General features: G+C 45.7%; 1 protein-coding gene across 1 annotated transcript in view; it reads left to right on the forward strand.

Annotated features, from left to right (window-relative positions):
* Nucleotides 1-24812, forward strand: part of LOC142765811 (uncharacterized) — a 48592-nt gene that overhangs the window by 19457 nt on the left and 4323 nt on the right. Inside the window, exons 4-11 of the mRNA XM_075867551.1 lie at nt 4207-4272; nt 4633-4676; nt 5718-5800; nt 15391-15549; nt 17769-17831; nt 18741-18844; nt 19862-19941; nt 22007-22241. Coding sequence (XP_075723666.1) covers nt 4207-4272; nt 4633-4676; nt 5718-5800; nt 15391-15549; nt 17769-17831; nt 18741-18844; nt 19862-19941; nt 22007-22241 — 834 coding nt within the window. The remainder of the gene's footprint in view (nt 1-4206; nt 4273-4632; nt 4677-5717; nt 5801-15390; nt 15550-17768; nt 17832-18740; nt 18845-19861; nt 19942-22006; nt 22242-24812) is intronic.

Below are 24812 nucleotides of genomic sequence, written 5' to 3' on the forward strand. Positions count from 1 at the left end.
TGTAGAAACACATCTCAGGGACATGAAACAACCTCCTGACAATCCGGACTATGCGTTGGAATATTGTAATAGAACAGAAGGCAGCAGAAAGGGGGTGTTATTGGGGCATTCATTCATAAAAGTACAGACTGGCAAAAGGTCAAGCAGGAGTGCAAGGAAGATTTATGGCTCAAAGGGAAAGTGGCAGGGCAAATGACACTCCTTGGTTAGGTGTACTTGTGGACGGGATCAAAGGCCAGAGAGGAAAACCAGGCAATAGTAGAGTGTATATCAAAGGACACTGAGGAGTTAGGAGGAGAGTGCGATATAATTATACTAGGAGATATGAATGCGCACATAGAAGATATAGATGGGTATACCGACCCAACAGGCAAAATGATCATGGACATGTGTGAAAGATATAGTTTGATCATTTGCAACATTACCGAGAATTGGGAAGGGCAAATAACATGGGAGGTGGGAAGGCTGCAGTCGACGATAGATTACGCACTGATGTCACATAGGATGTATGATAAGCTAAGGAAATGCACATAAATGAAGGTGCCTCCAGAAGTATGGGTAGTGATCACAAACGTATCAAGCTAAGTTTTGGAAGAGCAGTGAAAGTGAGAAGGAGACAAGATGAGCAACTACAGAAAAATTTTTATTCAGAAAGGCAAATGAAAATAGCTGCTAAACAAATTGAGAAAGTAATCACTGAGCATAATAAAACAGTGTGGACATACACGAATCTAATTAGACTGTTTGAGCTAGAGCTCGCTAAGGCACGTGACAAGTCACCCCGGAAAAGAAGACACAAACCCAAGAGTTGGTGGGATGAAAAGAGGCATAGGAAAACGCCAAGTAGCCTCTAGGGAATACAGTCATGCTTAGCAGCGTGGTGAACCGACAGATGATGTTGAGAAAAAATGGGAAATCTTTCTAAGCTGTAGAAAGAATGCATCCCTTCTGATCAATGAAAAGATTGGAATAAAGAGAGCTTAGTGGCTGGCAGAATACATGAAAAAGATAGAAAGGCAGCTGCGAAATTTCGGAACCATCTAAACTCCCTAAGAAATGGAACGAGCCTAGAGCAGAGGTTTATGTCTACAGCTCAAGGTGGTAGGCTAGAAAGGGACGAAGCTATTGAATATATAAGAACAAGGGTGACAGAAAAATTTCAGCAAAGAAGTGCTTTATGCACCACAATAGACAAGGATGAATCAAATGGTGCAATGGCTCCATTTTCACAACGAGAGTGCGAAAGGGCTGAGAAGAGGGTTCCTAGTAGTACACCAACAGGCCCAGATGACATTCCTATTATGCTGATAAATACATTAGGTCCGAAGTCTAAGCAGGCTTTGAGAGAGGCAGTGAGCAAAATAATAATCGATGGTGAAGTCCCCGATGGATGGAAACTTAGAAGGATGAGCATGATCTATAAAGGAAAGGGGGACAAAGCTAACATAAACAACTACCGTCCTATAACAGTGACATCAGTGGTCTACAGGCTGGCAATGCAGATTATAAAGGAAAGACTGCAGGCATGGATAGAGGATGAGGGGGAGCTGGGGGAACTGCAGAATGGGTTTCGGAACACGGGAAGTTGGAAGACAATCTGTCCTCACTAACGCAGTGCATCGAAATAGTAGAAAAAGAACGCAGGCCCGTGTGGCTAGCATTTTTGGATATCAAGGGATCATACGATAGCGTGGTTTAAGAGGGCTTGTGGGGAATACTGGACACACTAGGTGTGGAAGATGGAGTCACTAATCTTTTAAATGATCTCTATAAAGGTAACAAGGCAGTTATAAAGTGGGAAAAACAGGTATCCAAGCCCACAGAATTATAACGTGGGCTTAGGCAGGGGTGTCCTTGTTATTCATAATGTACCTACAAGAATGAGAGGCCAAATTAGAGGGAAGTAGACTGAGCTTCAGCGTATCTTTCGTCAAACAAGAAAAACGCATTGAACAGGCACTACCAGCATTGATGTACGCAGATGATATAGTGCTAATGGCCGACAACAAGGAAGATTTGCAGACATTGATGGACATCTGTGAAAATGAGGGGGATAGGTTAGATTTCAGATTCAGTAAGGAAAAATGAGCAGTCATGATTTTTAATGATAATGAAGGTAGTGAGCTTAGAATACAGGAGGTCACGCTAGAGATAACAGATACATACAAACATCTGGGCGTATGGATAAGCAATGGGGCTGAGTACCTAAGAGATTACGAAATATACGTGACGATTAAAGGTAACAGGAATGCAGTGGTGATGAAAAACAGGGCACTGTGGAATTACATTAGGTATGAGGTTGTGAGAGGAATATCAAAACAGGTCATGGTTCCTGGTCTGACTTTCGGCAATGCGGTCTTGTGCATGAGGTCAGAAGTTCAAGCAAGATTAAAAATTAAGCAACGTGGAATAGGTAGGCTTGGCTTAGGAGCTCACGGGAATACGCCAAATCAGGGAGTACAAGGTGATATGGGATGGACATCATTTGAGGGCAGGGAAGCTAGCAGCAAGATAAAATTTGAGAAGCGATTGAGAGAAATCGGGGAGGAGCGTTGGGCTAGGAAGGCATTCAGCTACTTGTTCATGAAGTGTGTCGATACAAAATGGAGGAAGCGAACCAGAAAATTCACTGGTAAATACTTAGAAAACAGCAGGGGGCCAAACCAAAAAGAATTATCGGTTAAGAAGAAGGTGAAGGAAGCTGAGACCGATATGTGGAGAATCGGCACGATTAAAAAGTCCGCACTAGAGATCTGTCAAACTTTTAAGCATGAAATTGCCAAGGCAAGGATCTATGATAATACTCGGGGTAGTTCTCTACTGTTTCAGGCCAGGACGGGAGTATTGCGAACCAAGATATATCGGGCCAAATACGAAGGGGTAGACACGGTATGCAGTGCGTGTGGAGAGAAAGAGAAAACTGCCTAACACTTGATAATGTTTTGTAAAGGGCTTCACCCTATCGGATGATGGCGCAGAGTTTTTCAAAGCACTGGGGTTTAGGAACAGGGAGGGCAAAACAGACATTAAGCGGGTAGAATTAACAGAAGGAGGTTATCTGATTGGTGGTAAAGTCAAGGCACGAGTGAAAATTAAACACTTCACTGCAAAATACGAGTCCTCAACTTCACTATTTAAAGGAAAAAATATAGTTTTTGGTTCACTAAGTATTACGGCTTGGTGGCGTCAGCCACCGCCCGATTTAAAGGGTACAGCCATATCAATCCATCCATCCATCCAACGTAGCCACATGTTTTCGTCCACGCTTTCCGCTGCAGTTACCACCATCAGTAGACAAGTTTCATTTATTCACGTTATACCACGACATCTTTTTCTGCCAGCGCTTACAATAATATTTGTTGTCAATTGCTAAAACTTTTACCAAATAAAACAGATGAGAAGAGTAACATTCGTTTCAAATAAAAGTGAAATTTCCCCTATCATTTTGTATCTCTTCAAAGAAACATATTTCGTTTCTTAGCAGGTGTAATTCTTTAGAACGGCGTGTGTACCAGTTACCAGACGAACCTAGATAATACCTTTCTGCATGAATCTGACCTTCAAGCTCTGAAAATGTCAGCGCCAGCGAAATGCTTAAGGGAAAAATAGAACAGGGTGTTCGCGATAACGAACCGGGGCACAAACTGAGTCTTTCGTGTCTCTGCTGCCACAAGCCCTTTCCGCATGTAGGTTCGCTACTCGTTCCCGAGAAGAGCACCGAGGACGCCAAGCAGCGCCTGTGTTGTCTTGGAACTTGTAGCCCCCCCCCCCCCCTTTCGTACCAACGTGTAGGCACACCACCCAGACTTCTCGTGTTTCTTACTTAGACAAGTACATTTGCAGGGCAGCGTCACCACTGCTCCCCCGCGGCGTGCGCCTCAGGACTTCATATGTTTTTCGAAGTTGGGCATCCGAAAAATGTCATTGCACACTAAACTGTGTTGTCTGTTCCCACTTGAAAAACAGAATTGGTTTGAATTTTATGAAATGGCCGGCCCGCAAGCTTCCAGCAGTGATTCCAGTGTCGGTGCGGTTTTACGTATGTGTTTATTTTACATCTGGAAGGCTATTGTCGTCGAGAAAAAAGTTGGATGGCGTGAGTTGTTGGAACGAGGAACATTACAACTTCAAAAGCCTAATAGTTTCACCACATGGTAATCGCCTGGCCACGCGCTGCATCAGTCTGAATCAATGATCCTTTCCCAGGTATGCCTCCGCTGTGTGGTCCCGCCATGCGCAAGGCCTACTCAATCTGTGCTTCAGGAATACGCGGTGCGGACCTTTTCTCTCACTTTAAAAAATTAACTTGTGGCACAGTTAGTTTAGACTACGCCAATTTTGTTTGGGGCTCTGTGCAATTTTTCGCTTTCTTATTTCGATGTTTACCACTCCATCTTAAAAACTTCTCACTCATAAGGAGTATTCAAAAAGCGTATGGAAAAAATTGATCCACTGTTTTGTTGGACGATAATGAAATGCAGTGGAGCCCAGTACCCTGGCTGTTGTTGCATGGCAATTCTAACGAGTTTACGATGAAATTGAGAAAAAAAGATGAAGCATACTCAACTCAGGTTCGCCTGCATTTCGGCTGCATTGCAATATGAACCACGATTCCCAATGTTTTTCTTCCAGGATCCTCGAAGGCACACAGAATGGGAAAGCGATTCGTTAAGACGGTGAGTAGCTCAGAAGGTGATGGAATGAAATTTTCTCAAGGCCTCACTTATTTCTTTGACACAACCCTTATGTGAAAAAAAATACACTTTAGGAATCTCACTTTTGCGCAACGTACCTTTATAGCTTCTCCGAAATTGAAACAACGTCGACATTATACACCCCAGAAACTTGTACACTGTGCTGCATATATAGTTTGGCTATATTCTCTTGGCCACGCTGGTTTCTCATGTGAAGACCAAGGGGACGGAAATTCTTTCACGAGTCAATTCTGGCGAGCATTACCACCTGCATTAAATCAGGCTAGCAGGAATCAAGGGACAAAAACAAGAGACGAAATACTCTAGAAGTACTGCTGACACAGTATTGACGTTCCTTTTTTAAATGTACTAAAGGGACACAAAAAAGGAAAACAGTTTTTCGCGTATTAAGATAGTACAACTTTACGATCCTGAAAACAACCCTCTTACCTCGTGACGACGCTTGGTAAACGACAAACCACACGTAAAATGTGGGTGGAGACGCCTATTTGAGATTCCTTCACCAAATAGCATGACTTAAGAAATTTGAAAGGCGTGAAATTTATTGGGCAATACGTAGCTTCTAGTCATTAAAGATAAGGTACATTGTCATCTGTGGTGCGATAGGCGTAGCATCCGTAGTTTCAGAAAATTAGATCGAGGCAGTGTTGCGAAAAATGAAATTTCGAAATTTCGAAACACTTGACGATATGCGCGGGGACTTCAGCATGAAATTTAAAAAAATGCACTTCAACCTCGATTTTCTCCGCTCATAATGAACTTATGATAGTAAAACACTCATGTCATTAGAGTTCTGAGAGAGCAGAATATGTCAGTCATTGTTTCTCTTTATGTCTTTTTAAGCATTTCCTGCTGTGTTTTTTTATCCTTGAGGGGCAACAGCTCCACAACAACAGATGTAACAGTTTAACAGATGACTATGACGAGCATAGCGTCAACTAGATGCATGTACTGGCAATTTAGGCGTCGCGTTGTACATTTGGGTTTGCTCGCTTGGCGCAGCCTACCACCATGTTCCCGACCAGCGTGCTTCATCTGTGCAGCCAAGACACACCGATTACGTTCTCAGCATTCCTGCCAAACCCGTGAGTGAGTTCTTGATATTCACACGCGTGTAGATAATACCAGCACATAATATGAGTTCTCCCTATGACTTACGGTCCGGGAGCAGCTAACTCCTTAAACCGTAATGGAATCGCATGAAAGGACACTCACGCTCGAGGCAAACTTCTACACTCTAAAAAAAAGATCGAGTAAAAATGGTGTATTTTGTCCCACAACAATAATCGTCATCAGGCTTGCATGTACTTCCTTTAATGAAAACTTGGTGCTGCCTACTTTCCTATACACAATGCTCATAACGCGCATCTCGTTCGTGACCGGAATGTAGCGGGTGCGTGGCAATAGGAAGGAACGCAAGATAGATGAGGATTATTATTGCGGGACGAAAAGACGCCATTTTTTCTCGGTTTTTAGGGGCGAAGCTCCATATGGCATGGCTTGTGCGTCCCTCGTAGTACGTAACCACCAGTGGCACATACCCGAAATAGATATAACATTTGACCTCCAAGGTGGTGCCGGTGAGAGATTTCTTCTGTGCATTGTTTAACAATAAAAAGTAGTGCTCAATGTACCTGCCAATGGCTGCTAATGGGGAATGAGAGACTGGAGCGTTCGGCTTTTAGTCAACGCGCACACTGCGATCCCCATTAGCAGCCATTGACATGTACATTGAGCACTATGGGACAAGAAAGGGTTGCTACATTATACTCGCTGGGTGTAACGTCCTTAGTTTTAGAAAGGATTAGCGAGCGTTGAGCCACAGGGCCATGAATACAATGAACTAGTATATACCATGAATGAATTCGAGGTGGTGAAAGGGGGGAAGCAGATACGAAGCACAAGCCGTAAGAAATTAAAAGCTGAATCCTCCTGTCTCTCATTTCACATTAGCAGCCACTGGCATGTACATTGAACACTATCTGACAGGAAAAGGTTGCTACGTTATACTCACTGGGCGTAACCTCCTTGGTTTTAGAAAGGTTTAGCGAGCATTGGGCCGCAGTGCCATGAATACAGTGAACTAGTATATACCATGAACTCAAGGTGGTTGAAGGTGGGAAGTAGACCCGAAGCGCAAGCCGTAAGAAAGTGTGCGTGTGCCACCTCTCGTTTAGTCCTTGGAATGTCCACTGAATGGCGGTGCTTCTATATGGGGAATATATGATAAAAAGATGCGAGATGGTGGGACTTGGAGTTTTGAATAGATGGACGAACGGACACACAGACAGATGCATAGATGGACGCATGAACGGACGCAGGGGCGGATGCATGAACGAACGCAGGGACGGGCGCACGAACAGACGCGTGAACTGTCACACAGACGGACGCATGGACGGACGAATGCTTCGCCCCAATCTCCATCATTCACTCCGTGGATATGCTGCCATTTTTTTAGGGTGTAGTTTCCATGATATCAGTTCTCTTGCGCTTGAGCAAGACGAGGCCGACACAAGAGGAGCATAACACGTGCGTAATATGTTCTGTCCGTGTGTGGCGCATGTGTTGCGTTCTTCTTTTCAGCTCCTCGTGTTGCTCGTGCTCTGAATTGTTTTACTTTGCGCTACCAACTAGGCGGTATATCTACCATTCTGTACTTTCCAACTTTCCTATTCCTGTAAACGTAATAAATATTCCATTAAAAACGCTCGTCTATTAATTTACTCAGAACTTTGAGTGTGTATTCGAGCCAAAAGGGGCCCGAGTTTAGAGGAAAGGAATATACAGGATGTCCCACCTAGCTCTAGCCATAGTTAAAAACATGCGTACGTGACTAAACGCAGGTTGTTGAGTAAGCAAGGAGTAAGTCGTATTATTTTTGTGTTCTGCTTCATTAGTAAAGACTAAATAAATTTTGAGTGGGACAGCCAGTGGACAAATTCTGATAAGGTAGTGTAGATAAGTTTGTAAAACAACCGATGAGACAACAAAGCCTAGAGAGTACGAGTATCAGGGCGCCACCAATATTATTTGTATCATCGAAGATCCGTATCTCAAGAAAGCATTGAAAGTTAGGATGCCACAAAAGAAAGCTGGCATACGCGCATACGTTTTATTATTGTTTAGGGCCTCAGCAGTGTCCGGAAAAACATTGAATGGGTGTCAGTTAACTCGTTAGATGACGGTGATCTTTTCATACCAACACTTGTATATATAAGGCCCATGTGCAGGCATTTAATTAATGAATCAGGTGCATCGTGACCAGTGACAGCAGTGGCCCCTTACAAGTTTTTAATGCATTTTCTTGCATGACACTGAAGTACTGCGGTAAAGGTAACAGGAGAAGTGCTTTGACGCAGTAGATCAAGACCCGTAATATTGCAGTTCATGATATTGTTATCGCAGGACGTGTAGGGAATGTTTTCTTTTTATTTATGGCCCTGCCTGCACAAGTGTGACCTCATCAGTCACGCAAGCTGACGTCGTGGGCCTGACTCCTTCGCCAAGGCCCTCTTCACCTTCTTTTGGTTCTAGTCCACATTTCATCGGATGCCTGATGCACGAAGCAGGCAGGTGTAGGAACAGTACAACGACAGCAGACAGCGTCTGTCCGTTAAAAAAATTCGCCGCGTATTTGCGTGCTTCGCTGCAAAGAACATCGAAAAGCGATAGTCTTCTAGCAAAAGCTGCTGTGTGCAATATGGATACCATCTGGCAGTAATGTCAAGAAACGAGAGTTTTTTAGAACGTAGAGCATCTGGTAGAGCCATTTTAGCTAGTTTTAGCGAAGCGAAGGAAACACTTACTTATTCGTGCATAGCGTCGCATTTTCAGCGCAGCGTCGTAAATACCACGGCCTTTGAAATTACGCAATAGTGCGTTTTATAAATAAAGAAAAACACTACATCAAACTCACGTATGGATCTCGCGTTCCAAGTATGCTCCATAGTTGCCTTTTGATTGGCAATGTTCGCAAGTATGAACATAGCCACGAGATCAAGATTGGGGGGAGGGGGGAGGGGAAGGGTTAGCAAGGGTTGAGCTTTCGCCGGGTAGTTGAATCGATTGACAGACAGAGAGACCAAGATTGCCACGTTGAACTGCCCCAAGAAAGACTATCGTTTTTAAAAATTCGCTGCGTATCTCCGTGCTTCAGTGCAAATGTCATTGAAGGAGGACATTGTCCTGTCTGGAGGCGCTATGGTAGATATGCACGCCATAAGGCAGTAATGTCAGGAAACGAAAGCTTGTGTAGAATGCAGAACCACTGGTATGCGGCTGAGCTGTATCGTCTTAGCCAAGCATGGAGAATACCCTCTTATTCGTGCATGCCATCGCATTGTCAGAATAGCGTAAGAAACACCACGGTCTCTAGAACTGTGTATCTATGCAGTTTCTAGATAAAGAAACACAGCACCTAGTATATACGTGTTAGTGTGGCGCCTCAGATATGCGTAATATTTGTTTTTTGATCAAAAATGGTCAAAGTTTGAACACAGTCACCAGATGAAGATGGCTGGGCGTCAAGCGAAGGCTAAACGTTTCAAGGGGTGGCTGAATTATGCGACAGACAGATGAACAACCAGACCAAGATTTCTGCTTGGAGGTTTCGCAAGAAGGAATATCGTCTTTAAAAAAGCATGGTGCGACTGCTCTCTGTAATAAATACATGAAGGCACGTGGAGGCCCATTACAGCGTAAAGATTCGCACACGTAATCAGAAGGCCGTGGACGAGTCTCAGAAAGTTGTGGGGTCTCGAAATGGCAAGCCCGTGCCACGCCACGCTCTTGGAGTGAAGAGACACAGCAGACGCGGTCGGTACAAATCAAACAACATACATTTATTCAACTAATTTACAACGACGATATCGTCCGCCGAATTGATACATCAATCGTGACCAACCCACTAAGACATCCTTACACACTATTTCCATACACTCCAAAACATGACACACAATAACATGACAAACACAATAAAACACCCAAGGCGGCGTCGCCAACGCTTGGCTTACCACGAGGGGCCTCGATGCGCAGCCCGCGGTTACAGTGTACTAGAGTACACTCTACCACCGTGCCACGCGCCGAGGACCCACGCTAGAGACAACTGTTCGCGGCAACCGCCACGCGCAGAAGAGACTCGCTCAACTCTCGCCCGCCCCCAAGGCTTGCTTCCGCCAGGGGTCACCACCGGCGCTACCACTGTAACAGCCATGATGATGATAATGGTGCTCAACGCAAACACAATGCCATTTATCGCCCAGTGGTTGTAACCCGAAATGCGGCTTTTGGGCGAGACACGTGCGCCGCGCGGCGCAAACAACTTTACAGAGAGTGTCAGTGCCCCCACAAAGTTTATTCTGATCGTAAGAAAGGTACTTTACTTTAGAGGTCAATCCGACCGGGATTCTGACAATTCGGTGGTGCGGCGTCCAGGCTTATGCTTTCATTCCCACACTCGCACTTACTTGGCGTGTCTCCCTAGACAGCGCGGGCAGCGCATCTTAGTAACATGGCTGTACCGTACGTTCGCATGAAACGTCGTGGGGTGAAAATAGGTTCACAACAACCATACTCCACTACACTGCAGGCCAATGTGTCTTGGCCGGGACCAAACAGAAATTGGTAACCCCCAAAAATTCATATGAGCTGTGATCATATCACCGACGTTTCACTAACATAGTGACTTGCCAGCTTGTGCACCTATGTGCCCCGTGGTTGAAGTGCCACGTGCCACATTCCATAGCTTTTGGCCCACTTTGCTGCCGCTCAATAGGCGACAAGGCTGCGAAGGTGGTAACTATGTCATAACGCACTTGCCGTATTCAGCTGCACCAGCGATGACCGCTGCGTCTGCTCATCGTTGTCATAAACCGCTACAAAGGAAGCATGTCGTTTTCACGTGGAACGTTAGAAAGCACTTATTTTGGTGTCGTCTTTAAATAATATTATATGGGTTCTATGTCCCCAAACTACGATATGATTATGAGAGACGCCGTAGTGAAGGGGTCTGGAAATTTCGACAATCGGCTGTTTTTTAATCTGCACCGTCATCGCACGTACGCGATGAGATTTTGCCTCTATGGATATACGACCACCACGGCCAGGAGCGAACCTGTAACCTACGTGTCAGCAGCTGAGCATCGTAACCACTGCTCTACCACAGCGGACTTGCGAGCATCTTAAGAAAGCAGGGAAACACTAATACTTCATAGTTAAAGACCCCAAAACTATTCAATCGATTGCTTGTTATTGTGACCTGCAACTTCCTCGTTGCCATTCTCCAACAGCTTTGTTGCTCCAAACATTTATTAATCAAGCTTGCCTTACGAAGCAATTAAGCTGGTCGAGAATTTAGTTTGTAAACTCCATGTAATAATGAGTAATAACAAATTGATCGCGGCGTCATGGAGCACGTCACATATTTTAAAACTCTGGTAGGGACATCTCAGTCACTCATTATGGCCATAAATGCTTGGCTATAGCTGACATCCAGCTATATTGGTACATTAGCAATTATATGCACACTCTCAGTTGTATTTTGCTGCTGGCGTCGGCGTCACCGTCACTCACCGTATTTGTATACGTGTGTATATATATGAAAACGAAAGAAAGAAAAATTCAGGAAAAGGCTCTGGCCCGGGGAATCGAACTTCGGACCTCTGAAGCATTAGTGCGAGACTTTAACCACTGAAACACGGAGAGGCACATCCTTAAACGTTCAAAGGGCAAGTTATTTATGTCTACCACGCGTATTTTGCCCGCGGAGAGGAGGGGAGGTGGGCGCTCACTCGCGCGCCTTATCTCGCGGTGGGGAGGATAGTACGTCTTGGCTGGCCCTGGGATTTCCCCGGATTGATTCTGCTGTAGTTACCGGGCGCAAAAAGGTCACTGCAATTGTTGCAAAGTTTCCGTTTCCGAAAAGGGTGCGTTTTTCAGACACAGTGAAGGAAAAACTGAAACGCCTATTTCCATTTGTATGTACGTGTGAGTATGTTTCTTGCGTCATTTGTGCGTGAGAAACACGGGGCACTGTCCAATATGCTTGCCATTCCGCACGTCCCTTGCCAATTTGTTGCTATCGCGTACATTGCTTAGCCTTTGCGGCAAAGCTGTGACATTTAGTACGGTTGTAAAGAAAATATAATGTTCCACGCAGTAAGGCTAGCAGCTAAGACAAGGAAATAAATCTTGCGTAATTTGACAATTTATGCGTGGCATTATGTGAATTAACGCCTTCAAGGCCAATATAAAGAACAACTGAGGAGAAGCACCAACGATGAAAGAAAGTTTCCCTCGGAGCTCGGCGACCATGGCTATTGTTCAGCACGGAAGAAACCTTCTCTCCGCTGGTCCACATTGTGGGAATTGAGGCTAGCCCGCTGCCTTTGCGCGGGCTTTGCCGCCTTTTCTGCCGTTCTCATGTCCCGATATGTCTACCCTCTTTTGCTGTCTGCCGCGCTGGGAGAGCAGAGTGACGTTTAACCCCCTCACCCGGTAGCGGATGTTGACTGTGGCGCCGCGCACGGAGTCTCCCCAGAGGTTTTCGCGCGCTGTGTCGGGAGCGGGCAGACCGATACTCTCCGGGATTGCAAACGGTGAGCCACGCAATCTTTTCCGTCCGTCGACTCCCGTCGCTCGGGGCTCGTCGGACTTTGCTGACGGCACCTCGCGCCCCAGGCGAACGATCACCTTTTGTTGTCCCACTGCGTACACACGGCTGAAGGGTGTTACGGTGTCCTAGTGCATGGCCTAGCTACGCCAACCCGTCTCCCTCCGAAGCCAACGCGAGCGCCTTTGCCCTCGCTCGAGCAACCGGGCCTTGGTTCCGGTGTCTCCGTGGATCACCTTTACCACGGAGACGTGCTCGTGGCACCCTGTGTAGTACTTTTATGCCCGTGGCGTGGATAAGCCTATTTGCTTTCCCGCCGCGCCTTTGCAACGGGCTGTACTGCATTTGGTGTTGCCACAATAAAGTGTTTCGACTTTGAGCAGTATCGTGCTCTCGCCACGGCGACGGTTAACGCGTGCCCTGCGGCTCGCTGAGACCGGACCCACGCTGGTGACCGTACTCCTTCGCGATACGTGTACACCACAACATGCATGTCTCCAACTCTCCACTCGCCCCCGCTATACTATGCAAGAACTTCCGCCCATGTTTTGCTTCCCCTTACTCTCATTTCCCTGTCTCACCGTTTGCTATACTGTAGCATAAATGGCTAGGCTATGGCTTACCCTCTCTCCTGCTTTCTCGTTCTCTGCCCTTGACTACTCTTTTCATCGTCTTAGTTGTGCTATACTATGCATGTTCATGCTACGCGTCGTCGCTGCTCACTCTCACTTCCCTCTTTACAACCCACCCTCTTCCACGCATCTCCTTGCAGCTTACTGTGGCTAACTCCGCCATACTATCTATTACGCTGCTTCCATCAGCTGACTACATCATCTCACTTCACCAGCTACATGTCTCCAACCTGCGACTTACCTCCACTATAATATACATATACTATACTATGATATACTATGGTGATCTGACCCACGTGGTTTAAGGCATTCGTGTAAGTATGGGGGGGGGGGAAACGTGAATGGTCCCACCAAATGACAAGGCTGCTTTCATGTTTACAAAGAATACTTCACGGAAACACGGAAAATACACACTAACACACGAAGGAAACAGCGCAAACCCAGAGGAAAAGTGAACTAAAAGCAGTTTCTAATGAGCTTCAGTAAAACATCAGGCCAGGTGGACACAGGCCCACCCGTCGAGAAGTCGAACGATTTTCGTGATGTGAGGAGACGTGTGGCGCTGGAAGCTTCTAAGAGATCAGCAACGCCTTCTAATGGGCGTCAAAAAACGGGCGTCCTGCTGAAGCGAAGCGTCGGAGGCGGAGGACATCTGTGGTCACGCGAAGCCCGAAGCTCCAGCTCATGGACTGCGTCCTAGAACATCGTCACTCGGACCCAATCACTCAATTGCGCTGAACGCCCATTATACCATCTGTCCCGCCTTCTTCTTTGTTCTCTTTCTCTTTCACCTCCCAAGCTCGCAACCTTCGCGCATTTTGGCAAGAACACCGGCGTCCTGGTCACCTTCTCTCTTTTCTATCGCATTACAAAGGAGCATTGCCGATCTTCGCTCGTTCATCACGGCTATACTACACTATAGTGTGCCTCCTTTCGCTCATCCTCACCATCACTTTCTGTTCGCGCCATTTGTTATGGTACAGTGCACATGAATACGCTATGCATGTGGGAGGTGAATGAGAATCTTACGAGTATCATTACAGAGTGTGCAGTGGAAGTTGGAGGTATGGTACTTAGACAGGACACTGGCAAGCTGTCTCAGGAGACAAAGAATCTCATTAAGAAGCGTCAAAGCATGAAAGCCTCAAGTAAAACAGACAAAATAGAGTTGGTAGAGCTTTTGAAGTTGATTGATAAGCGTAAAGTACCCGATGTAAAGAGGTATAACTTGGAAAGAATTGAACACGCTCTGAAGAACGGATGAAGCGTTAAAGCAGCGAAGAGGAAACTTGGGATAGGCGACAACCGAAGTTATGCATTAAGAGGCAAGGAAGGTAAAATAACTACTAATATGTATAGGATACTTAAAATAGCGGAGGGGTTATACAGAGGTCTGTACAGAAGCCAGGGCAACTACGACCTTAATATAAGAACTAGCAGTAACCCAGGTGACACCCCACCAGTAATCATAGAAGTCAGAAAAGCCTTGAAAAACATGCAAAGAAGGAAAACTTCTAGTGAGGATCAGCTAACGTCAGATCTGCTGAAAGATGAAGGACAAATGGTGTTAAAAACTAGCCACCCTGTTTATAAGGTGTCTGCTGACAGGAAGAGTGCCAGAATCTTGGAAGAATGCTAACATCATCTTAATACATAAGAAAGGCGATGACAAGGACATGAAGAAATAGAGGCTGATCAGCTTGCTCTCTGTAGTATACAAGCTATTTACAAAGGTAACTTCTAACAAAATTAAGACAACCTTAGAATTCAATCAACTAAAGGAACAAGCAGAATTCCGAACAAGCTACTCAACAGTTGACCCCATTCATGCCGTCAATCAGGTAATAGAGAAATGCTCACAATAAAACCAACCACTATACATAGCCTTCATTGATTACGAGAAGGCGTTTGATTCAGTAGAAATATCAGCAGTCATCCAAACACTGCGGAACCAGGTCGCTCCTCCACCCCAGAAATGACGGGTGGGCCGTTTCATCCCTGCTACATTGAGAAATGCAACGTAGGCGTGGTACGCGGGATAACGTTATCGTAAGCCCCCTGCATGCGATGATGATGACCGACAGGTTTCATCAAGCCACGTTCATCGCCAGCACTCGTGTTACTCGCCGTCATCATGCCGGCAGACCATACCTTGAGCAGTGCGATGTTATAAATCTGGTATTCACATTGAACATGATGGTGACGGCAAAAATCCGTTGAAAATGTCCACATGACTGCTATCGCAATAAAAGTATACCTGTACAAAACTAAAAAAAGAAGTAGACAGAGAGAAGTGACATTTTTTACTGACGGTGAAGGAAAACACTGAATCAATTCAACCACACTTCATGCAACACAGAGTCATACATAGAAATCAACCACGTCAGTCTGGAGCATCGTGAAATATCGCTATTATTCCTCCTGCGTGCTACAGCGACCGCAGCCGTTTTCGGTGGCTCGCACATGGTCGCCACAGCGAAGTGTTCCTGGTGTCTTCACTCCTCAAGCGAACCGTGCTCAAAGTGATGCCCGTCGTGGGCAAGTTCTCTCAGCAGCGGGTAGAGGCCATCACCGCAGCCATCGAGTGCTACCTGTGAGTAGACGCTTCCTTTCTATACATAGTTCTTCCCACAATGCACTATACTTTACTATTGCGAAGGCGTGCATAGCTACGTGGCTGTGGCCCAAATGTCATTAGTCGCACTAGATCCGAGTGACCGTCTCGTTTTTATTATAAGCTCTTCTTGTCAAGCTATACCAATTTTTCGGAATACGCAGAAAGCCTTAGAAAATGAAACTAGTGCGAAATCAATGCTTCTTGTTCAAGCGAAGCGTTTATTGAGTTTACATAATATCCAATCACAAGTTTGCTTAAGATAGGGCAACTTGACTGTCAAGATAGTTATTTAAAATGAATGGACAAAGGTAACTGAAAGAGCAGACGTTTTTCTTGTGGACATCGGGTGATTGTTGCGTCAACTGGCAGTGCAGACCTAAACCACGTGCTTACTTTCACACGGCCTCCGAGATTCACTTGGGAAGTTCGGCGAAACACAAAGTTATCCTATGGAATACACCAGGACACCCTAATGCCGAGGAGCGATTGCCCCTACCACACACGAAAATTTTCTAAGTGGTAGTTCGACAATAATTAGGCAGTACAACCTGCACACAATGGAATTGAAACTACCTGTGTGCTTCAAACTCTTTTCGTGGATTCCCCAGTTGGCAGGGTACTTACAAAACAAAGTGGCATGCTTATAAAGATGAAAATAAAACAACATGCTGACGAATTGCACCGCTAATCTCAAGGGGGTCACCTGCATGCCTAACGAGCACGCGAGATGGGTTAATGACAGGCATGAAGAATACGTGTTTGAATAGCCCGGATGTTTTACGTCGACGTGCTTTAGCATGCGGATATTCGAAAAACTGTGGGCAATACCAACAATCACCTGGTACGAAGTTGGCGCATACTAGGCTCGCGCTCCACGTTTTGTGCAATGCATAATTAGAGATCCTGAGTAGTAATATTTGCCACCCGTGTTATCGAGAGCCTCGACTAGCGTTTGGCATCGTTTTCTGAACATTCTCGAACATTCTCGTTGCGGGGCCTCATTAAATTAGCATATGTGCAGGTATACCTCATAAAGTATTCGGGACGAAGATCTCCGCTGCATCTTTGTTGGTAGAGCATTGTACGCGCAAGGCTGAAAGTTTGGTTTTGCAGCGGCAACTTATCATCTACCTTTGTTTTCTTAACATTTACACTACAAGCATCACTAACGAAACCCCCTACACTTTCCTTTGCATCATTGTGTATTAGTTGTCCTAAATATTGTGTCTAACAGAAAAAAACGAGCCCTTGAATTCAGGTATTCACTGATGACACAAAAAAGAGACACCCGAAACAGGATGGACGCTATAGTTATGTGTCCCAGGTTCAGTTTCAGTCGGCAGCAAGCTGTCGTTTTGTACACTTTAGTTTCTGCATATTTATATCGTAACGAGTACAAATGACATCCCACGTACTTTCCTTGGCTTGTTCGTCTCTTGGTTCCCATTGAGGTTGTGTTTAACAGAGAAAACGAAGCTCTTCAGTTCTTCTCTCTTCGTTCCTTTTGTGGTGGTTGCACTGAGCTGCTAAGACAAACAAGTTCAGTTACGTTCCAGCTTGCCCAATTGTGTGCGTTGAATAGCGACCGTTACGTAGGTCATGATCCATTAATGAATATAAAAAGGAAATCTTTGAGGGCTAGTTTGTTTCGCTCAAGCTTAGTGAAAACTGACAGATAAAACTAAGTCAAGGAAGGTTCAAGGAACGTTATTCATTTAAGAGGTCGGCCAATCATCTCAGTGTACCTGTGCTTATTTAGGTGATCAGATAACCGAAAACTCCCCGCTAAATCTCTGCTGTTTTCTTCAACTGATTAGAACATAGCAAAAATATCATAAAAAGCTCGAAGTAGCTGGCTCACTCGTAATAGTCGGCAAAAGTAAGCATGGAGTACACCACACAACCCTGTACACTAAATGACGTTCAAGTGAACAACGACGCTTACTTGAACGTCATCCTTTCTTGTTGATGCGTCATTGAGTCATTTATGAATGTTGAAGTCCGTAATTTTGCCGCACGCCACCAACACATATCTGGAAGTGCCCAATGTCCAATTTAAATAGGGCTGCTATATGTTGTACACCAACTAATTTCTTCCTAAAGACCTGATCGCCATCAAGGGACAAGATAAGATCTTCAAGACTTCTCGTGTACGCCAGGCAGACTGCACATTTTCTGTGTTCTCTCTTTTTCAGCAAGCTCAACGCATTAAGACATGGAATGCGTTTCAAGGCGCCCAACTTCATCGAAGTTCAAAGGTACAAAATACAAATGTTCGTTAGTAAAGCTTTTCAAGAAGCCTTTTTTTTGTTCAACTCCTGAGGAACCTTGTATAACCAATCCAAACTTGTTTTAGCTGCTTTAAGGCTGTCGACATGGGTGAAAAAGTAGTATACAAAGAAAAAGATATCATTGCTGAAATTAGCGTGAAACCGTGCAGTACTTTGTACAAATGCGGTATAATCTCGACGAGTCCAATTCCTATTGAATATAAGTTTTTTTTTTATTTTGGTGTACCGTGTATGATATCCACGGCCTATACACGGAGTTACTAATGATGAGTGCTGCGATGCATCCATCCGTCCATCCAATGCAGGCTTTAGGAGAGGACAGATAGACAGACAGACAGAGGGAAGAACGAACGGATGCTTCACCCTACTCATAATCATTCATTCCGCGGATATGCCATGATTTTTTACCTCTTTTCGTGAACGACAAGGTGGCAATAAGATACGTCCGTTCATCAACGGGTGTCACAGCGTAGAGTGTCATTTGTCTTTTCTTTTTTTTCTCTTACCGCGAGTCTTACTTGGATGATCGCGGGCGGGTGGTCGCGCGGCCAGATCACGGCGGCCGTGGTAGCTAGGCAGCTTGCGATGCTCAAATCCGATAATGGCCGTAAACTTTCGGTTAATGACATGGTCATTTGGGTTGTCGCATGTTATTTGTCGAGAAAAGAGCAAGTGATTTATGACATGGAGAATTATTCGTTAGTTCTAGGCCACGTGCGGCGTTAATGTGCGGCTACCAATCAGCAGCGCTTTTCGATTATGCTGAAAAAGTGTTGCAGGGCTCTTTATTGTCCCAGTGAAGAACTTAATGACGTAGTACGTGTGCAACCAAATCTGGTGTGTACTGCATGACAGAATCATTCTCGTGACACACAGGGTTGCGTGCGTGTTCGACCACTTTCCGGACTGTCTTATGCGCAACGATGAGAGCCATGCGTCGACCGAATCGCTGGCTGACAGCCTGGCCTCCGAGATTGCAGGTAATGGAACATTTTACCCGTTGCTTTTCATGCATGGACACGACGGCGTGCAGGTCATGACGACCAAACGGCTACGAGTTTGAATGTGCTACAGGCCACGTAAACGTAATTATAATACATAAAGGCTCACCTGCTAGTAACTGCTTCATGATGCTGTAGAAATAATGCAAGACAGTCAATCAATATGTGTCTCATTGTCGCACAGTAAATTCTGGTAACGGCTGCTAATACTCACGAAGATGATACTCTAACGGTTGGTAGCCCAACATATTTACTCTCTCGTGGGGTGTACTTTCTGGCATTGCGGAAGCACATATCATCAAGTCTCATTTCTGATCATTGGTCGGTTGCTGCATTAAGCATACAATGAGTCAGAAATCAATGAATTTTCTCGGCTGCACGTATGACGCGGACACTCCGTGCATGGCGTCGCAAAGTCCTGCAAACAAAACCAGTGGATTGTCCTCTCGACGACGGGCTCGAGCTCCTTTAGGACTCCTCATTTGGCTACCAACTGTCACAACAGCACTGATAACCCCGAAATTTCTCTCATAATATTTTACATAAAAAGCAGTGGCATTGTGACCTTGTTTTTGTGCTATCGATATTTACTGAGTGTCAGTGCTTTATACTTGTCATTCATCTTCTTTTCGCCCTCCTTTGACTGGGTACTGTCGTATAAATTTGTTGTTGCCAGTTGATATAATACTGATATATCCTATAATTCACTTCACAGGTATACAAGAATATAATAAAACAGGCTCAAGCGCATGAATTGCCGTCATTCTTGTGATGTCCCCGACTCACGTAATTTGAGCCTCATATCACTCATCCATAAATTGAGGATATAATTAGGTTAACCTGATTATATTGTATTATTCGCGTCGTACCTCCCTATATAATAGATAGAAAAATTGTGTGTAGTTAGAGCAAGGTATATTTTATATAACCATCAAATAATTGATAGAACGAAAGGTATACATCGCATAAACCCTTTTTTGTTGTACTTCTTTAAAGGTACAAATGACTGCTGCCTCACTCGGCGTTTTGTCGTCTTTGAGCTGTGCTACGCCGGGAAGCCGCTTTCACGCATAACAGTAAGTTCTCTATAAAGAAATCATGTAAGCTGTCAAAGATCTTGAAGTGCATCACCTAACGTGTGCATCAGTCGGGGAGTGCTTAACATACTCAAATAAGCAAGCTCTTAATCGCGACAACCCGGGCTGAGTCTGAAGACAACAGCCACGCAACAAATGTTTCGTCACCATGTTCCAGCCAGAAAAGAAATAAAATTGAATTGAACACTTAGTTACCAAATTGTTACGTAAAAACGATACAAAGTGTGGCTGTTCACAAATTGTAGGTATTTACATTGATGCGTATAGCATCGACCAAGACAGAAGACAGAACGCACAGCGGACAGGCCAGCCCTCTTTTCTGCCGTCTCCTGTAGGCCGGGTGTCTGTTTTTTGCTATGTCAGCTGCGTAGCACTATCTTTGCATGTCAATCAAGCACAGCGCTAATCCATGACACGAAAGTGATCGCTTGGCTGACTATCAGTGTGGTGGTACAACTTTATACTTCTTCCTATGTTGCTTCTTCTTCATCGAATTGAAGTGGATTTGAAATAAGTTGAGTTTTCATTTTCGTGTGTAGTACAGAAAGGACAGAGGGGGTTGACTAACTACGCTTGGAGCTCGAACTCGTTTGAACTTTCAAAAAATACACCTTGCTCTTTTCTCCAGAAAACAAAAGTTGCAGGTGCTTATTGTCATGCTCGTTCATGCTGAAAGGCGCAGTGCGTCCTGTATCGATAGCCACGACAATTCGTCAAAGCAGAGAAAAGGGGAGAAGATCCTGCTTCCTTTGTATTGGATTGAAGTGGATTTGAATTAAATTAAATGTTTATTTTCTTGAGTAGTAGAGTAAGGGTTGCGGGAGTAATTGCTATAACGCAACCTAAATGGCTTTACTATCTACGAAAGGGGTCACATGCATCAAAATAAACAATAATAATCTAAAAACATGCATGATACAGTGAATATGACATTTGAAACCAATAGAACATAACTATTGCCCAATATAACCATAAACAGGATAGATTACTTAATATGCTAAATATCCCAAAATTCAGAATCATTTGTCCTATTCTTTTGAAAGCTTTGACATATTATGCAGAATATACATAAATATTGAGCACGTAAACTATGCATTAGAAAAAAAGCTGGTGGTGAAAAAAACAAAAACAAAACTCCATATTGCAGCACTTACCACTTCTTTGCGAACTCTATATAGCGTGTGGGTATCGGACTTGCTGTGTTCCGTACGTATAGCTAAAGCATGGATGACGGGGCTTAACATCAAAATAAACAATTCATTTTACTAAACCCGGCATACAGCAGCGTTGGCCGAGGGAAATGAGACATCCACGCGGCGACCGTGATTTTCGGGAAGCAGCAAACAGCCAGCTTGGGTTCCACCATTCATCCTCCCTGGCAGCCAGGACACCATTCCTTTGGGCAGCACGCAGGCTGACCCGTTTCAAGAGCGCATGTGGGCCACTCGCACCGCCACTGCACAACACGTGGCGCTATCTCTGGACAGCCAGGGCGCGTTGTTCCCACAAGCGTAACAGGGTAGATAACTGGGCTAGTTGGTAAGTGAGTGCAGAGTGGAAGACACAGGGTAAGCAAATGAATATACTCACCACAGCCTTGGCGCATTTCAAGCTTTTTTTAAGAAGCGAAGCTCCTCAAGGCGTGGGTCTGTCGTCGCCTGTATGTATGCATGTATGTAGCAATCACCTCACAGCATATTTATGGAGTGAATGATGATGAACGGGGCGAAACTTCGGAGGGTTTTATCGGCAAACCATGTATCATCCGCTCACCGCGTCCATCCGTCGTCTGTCTGTCTGTATGTTTGACGCAAGGACGGACGAACGCCCCGACGGACGAATGGACGGACGGACGGACGGACGCACAGACGCACGGACGGACTGAAGCAAGAAGGAACGGACGGACGGTGGCGCGGATGGATTGGTGGACGCTTCGCCCTACTCCTCATCATTCGTTTCGTAGATATGCTGTGATTTTTTCCCCTACATGTGTTGTCTTTCCTGTTGTAAGTATGGCACGCACATTCACACGCATGTGCTGCAGCTCCGCAGCGCGGTTCAAGGTCGCAGCCTGGTGCAGCAGGCGGCCTGCAGCGTGGCTGTCGCCGAGCGCGCGCTCGGTTTCCGACACCTGGGCGTGGACGCCGACAAGCTGCTCGTGGCCACCACGGAAGTGGCCAGATTCGAGTACCGTTTCCCGGGGCGGGACCCCTTGTTCGTGGAGAGCGCTGGACTCAAGGTGCACCTCACCGGATGCCTGTCGTGCGCCCTTCAAACAGGTAAATGCGAGCGCCATCTGCATCTTCCGCGTATGCCTGCTTTTGGTTAGCGAAGATTTGTGCGTGAACCACACTAGCTCTCGCTTACCACAGTTTCTGGTTCTGAGCGCTGCTGAAGAAGGAGTAGGTCACACCTAAAGATGAAAAGCCATCATAATGAGGCGTACCTAACTCTGACACGAATGTCGCGTTGAAAAAAAATGCAGCTGTTAGCCCGAGCCCGTGCAAATCACAACGCCTCACCTCTCAAATGAGGCTGCATTCGCGTGAACTGCGCGTAAATTTTTTCTTTACAGCAAGCGAAGCCTGACGGGTGCATGCCTGACCTTCCTAGAGGTCTTTCTTTCTCATTGTGCGATTTGTTTTTCTTTTGTCGGTAGTCTGGAGTCCATGGCACATGCCCCCTCTTATGGATTGGCCAAGAAAACATAAAGTATCGTTTGGGCGGTAACTCCACTATTGCTTATGGAAAGAAAATAATGTACAAAATGAAGGCATTATAAAAAAAGATCCCGAGCGACAGAAAATAAAAACAAAAAGCAAGAAAAAAGTAGTAACTAGTATATTACCAAGAACCTGATTTTTGGAAGTGACCAGACAGCTGAGTTTGACAAACCCGATTAATTTTGGAAGAATCTCGTATATATTCCCCCTACCAGCTTTGTTACTTTTCTCCGTGCCGGGAACGGCGTTTCTAAGCGCTTAGCAGAACCACACCTCTGAAGCTGCAGGCAACAATGACGATCATGCGTGAAGCAATAAAATGCGACAATGAAAGGCAGCAACTACATACGACAGCATTAAGTGATAAGTGCGCAATCTTGTTTAAATATCAGATTTGCTCATTGGAAACAGCTGTCCGCTGAAAAAGGCCATTATCGAGAAAGCATCGGTTGCCGTAAGACAGACCTAATACGCATGTTACCTGCGCACCTTGAGGGCCTGTTTGGGTGCACCGGCATTTCTGTTCACCAGCCAGCGTTCGGTTTTTCGCTGATTATACCACCGCCACCACAGAAATTTGTAACTCACCGAAGCTTCATCAGAAAAATTGGCTGCGTATCTGCGTGCTCTGCTGCACGTGTCCTCCAAAGACGATATTCGTCTGCCGGCCTTCTTTCGTGCGTACGTCACTTCTTCAGTGCAGCCTAAAAACACAAGGGTCTTTAGAATTACGTTATCAATGTATTAAAAACGATAGTCTTTCTTGGGGACCTTCGACGCAAAAAATTTGGTCTGCCTGTCTGTACTTTTGTCTGTTTGTCCACCCTGACTGTCAGCGGGTATTTGAAACGGCCGACGCCATCCGCAGCGACCACTGTTGCTCAAGGTTGAGCATTCATGCTTGTGCACTTGTCAATTAAAAAGCAAATATTGCGCATGTCTGGGCCACCATAACAACACGCATATATTCTACAGATGCATCTCTTACGAGAAAACGCAGACATAAGTAATTTTAAGGACCCTAGCGCTTATCCCGCTGCGCTAACCATGCAACGCTTTCACGGAACGGAGAGTGTTTCCAACGCTTTGCTACGACGAGATGGTGGTGGCACCTACCCGTCGCCTCGCGTTCTACACCTTATCACCTCTGAGACGGGCGCGCACGGCCACGCGCTTTGTTTTCCAAAAGAAACTGCCAGATGGCTCACGTGTTACGTGACTTGATGCGCTCGTTCGCCTCCGCTGCACGCTCGAGGTCACGGAGGAAGGAAAGGTAGGAGAGGCCCTGACGTCACTTGTTGTGAAGCCACGATGAAGCCGGAAGTCAGCCATATTGACTCGGCAAATTCTCCTCTCTTGTTTACATCCGAATGTAAAGCAGAAGGCACGACTCTCTCTCCGGCTCGGAAAGCACGTGAGCTGCGCAGCGCGCGTGTCGTGACGATCCGAAACTAATGGAACGGGGCTCAACACTCTGAGCCAGCGTGACACATTCGGCGAAATCAGTTCGTCCGAGTAATAACAGCGCGTAACAGCTCGCCGACAACGAAGCAAGTACAAGAGAACGTGCGCAAGATGCACTGAAAACGGCGAGTGTTTTGACCTCAATTATTCAGCAACTGCACAGACAACACGATTGGTCGTGCGACTTCTACGGTTGCATTCCGCCACGCGACCGAGGCAGCGTCCTGCCACTGTGTCCGTGTTCCGCGTGAAACTCACCGGTGTCAGCATTATGTGACCGTGGTGACTTTGAGCACGGTGCAAGTGACACTTGAACGTGGTTGCTGTTAGTTGAGATTACATGCAATGCTGGGGGAGAGTATACGAAGCGGAACAGAAAAGGTGTTTAATTACGCACATTTTTGTTGTTACTGTACAAACAGAACACGAAACTACGTATGTGCACATGGTCCTTGTTGGGCTCGAACTTCGTGCGTTCCCCGAATACCTTATGTTACCCACCCCGCGGCCGGCGAACCCTCGCCAACAAGAAAGCAGGGCCACCGGAATGCGGGACGATGACTGTCTGCTGGCCACAAAGGACCCGACAACTCCCGTGCCCCAAGGGGTTCAATTATGGCGCCTTACAGGAGACCAAGCCAGGCTGCAGGTGACCGGTACACG

The sequence above is a fragment of the Rhipicephalus microplus genome, chromosome 1, assembly GCF_043290135.1.
Source record: "Rhipicephalus microplus isolate Deutch F79 chromosome 1, USDA_Rmic, whole genome shotgun sequence".
Lineage (NCBI taxonomy): Eukaryota > Metazoa > Arthropoda > Arachnida > Ixodida > Ixodidae > Rhipicephalus > Rhipicephalus microplus.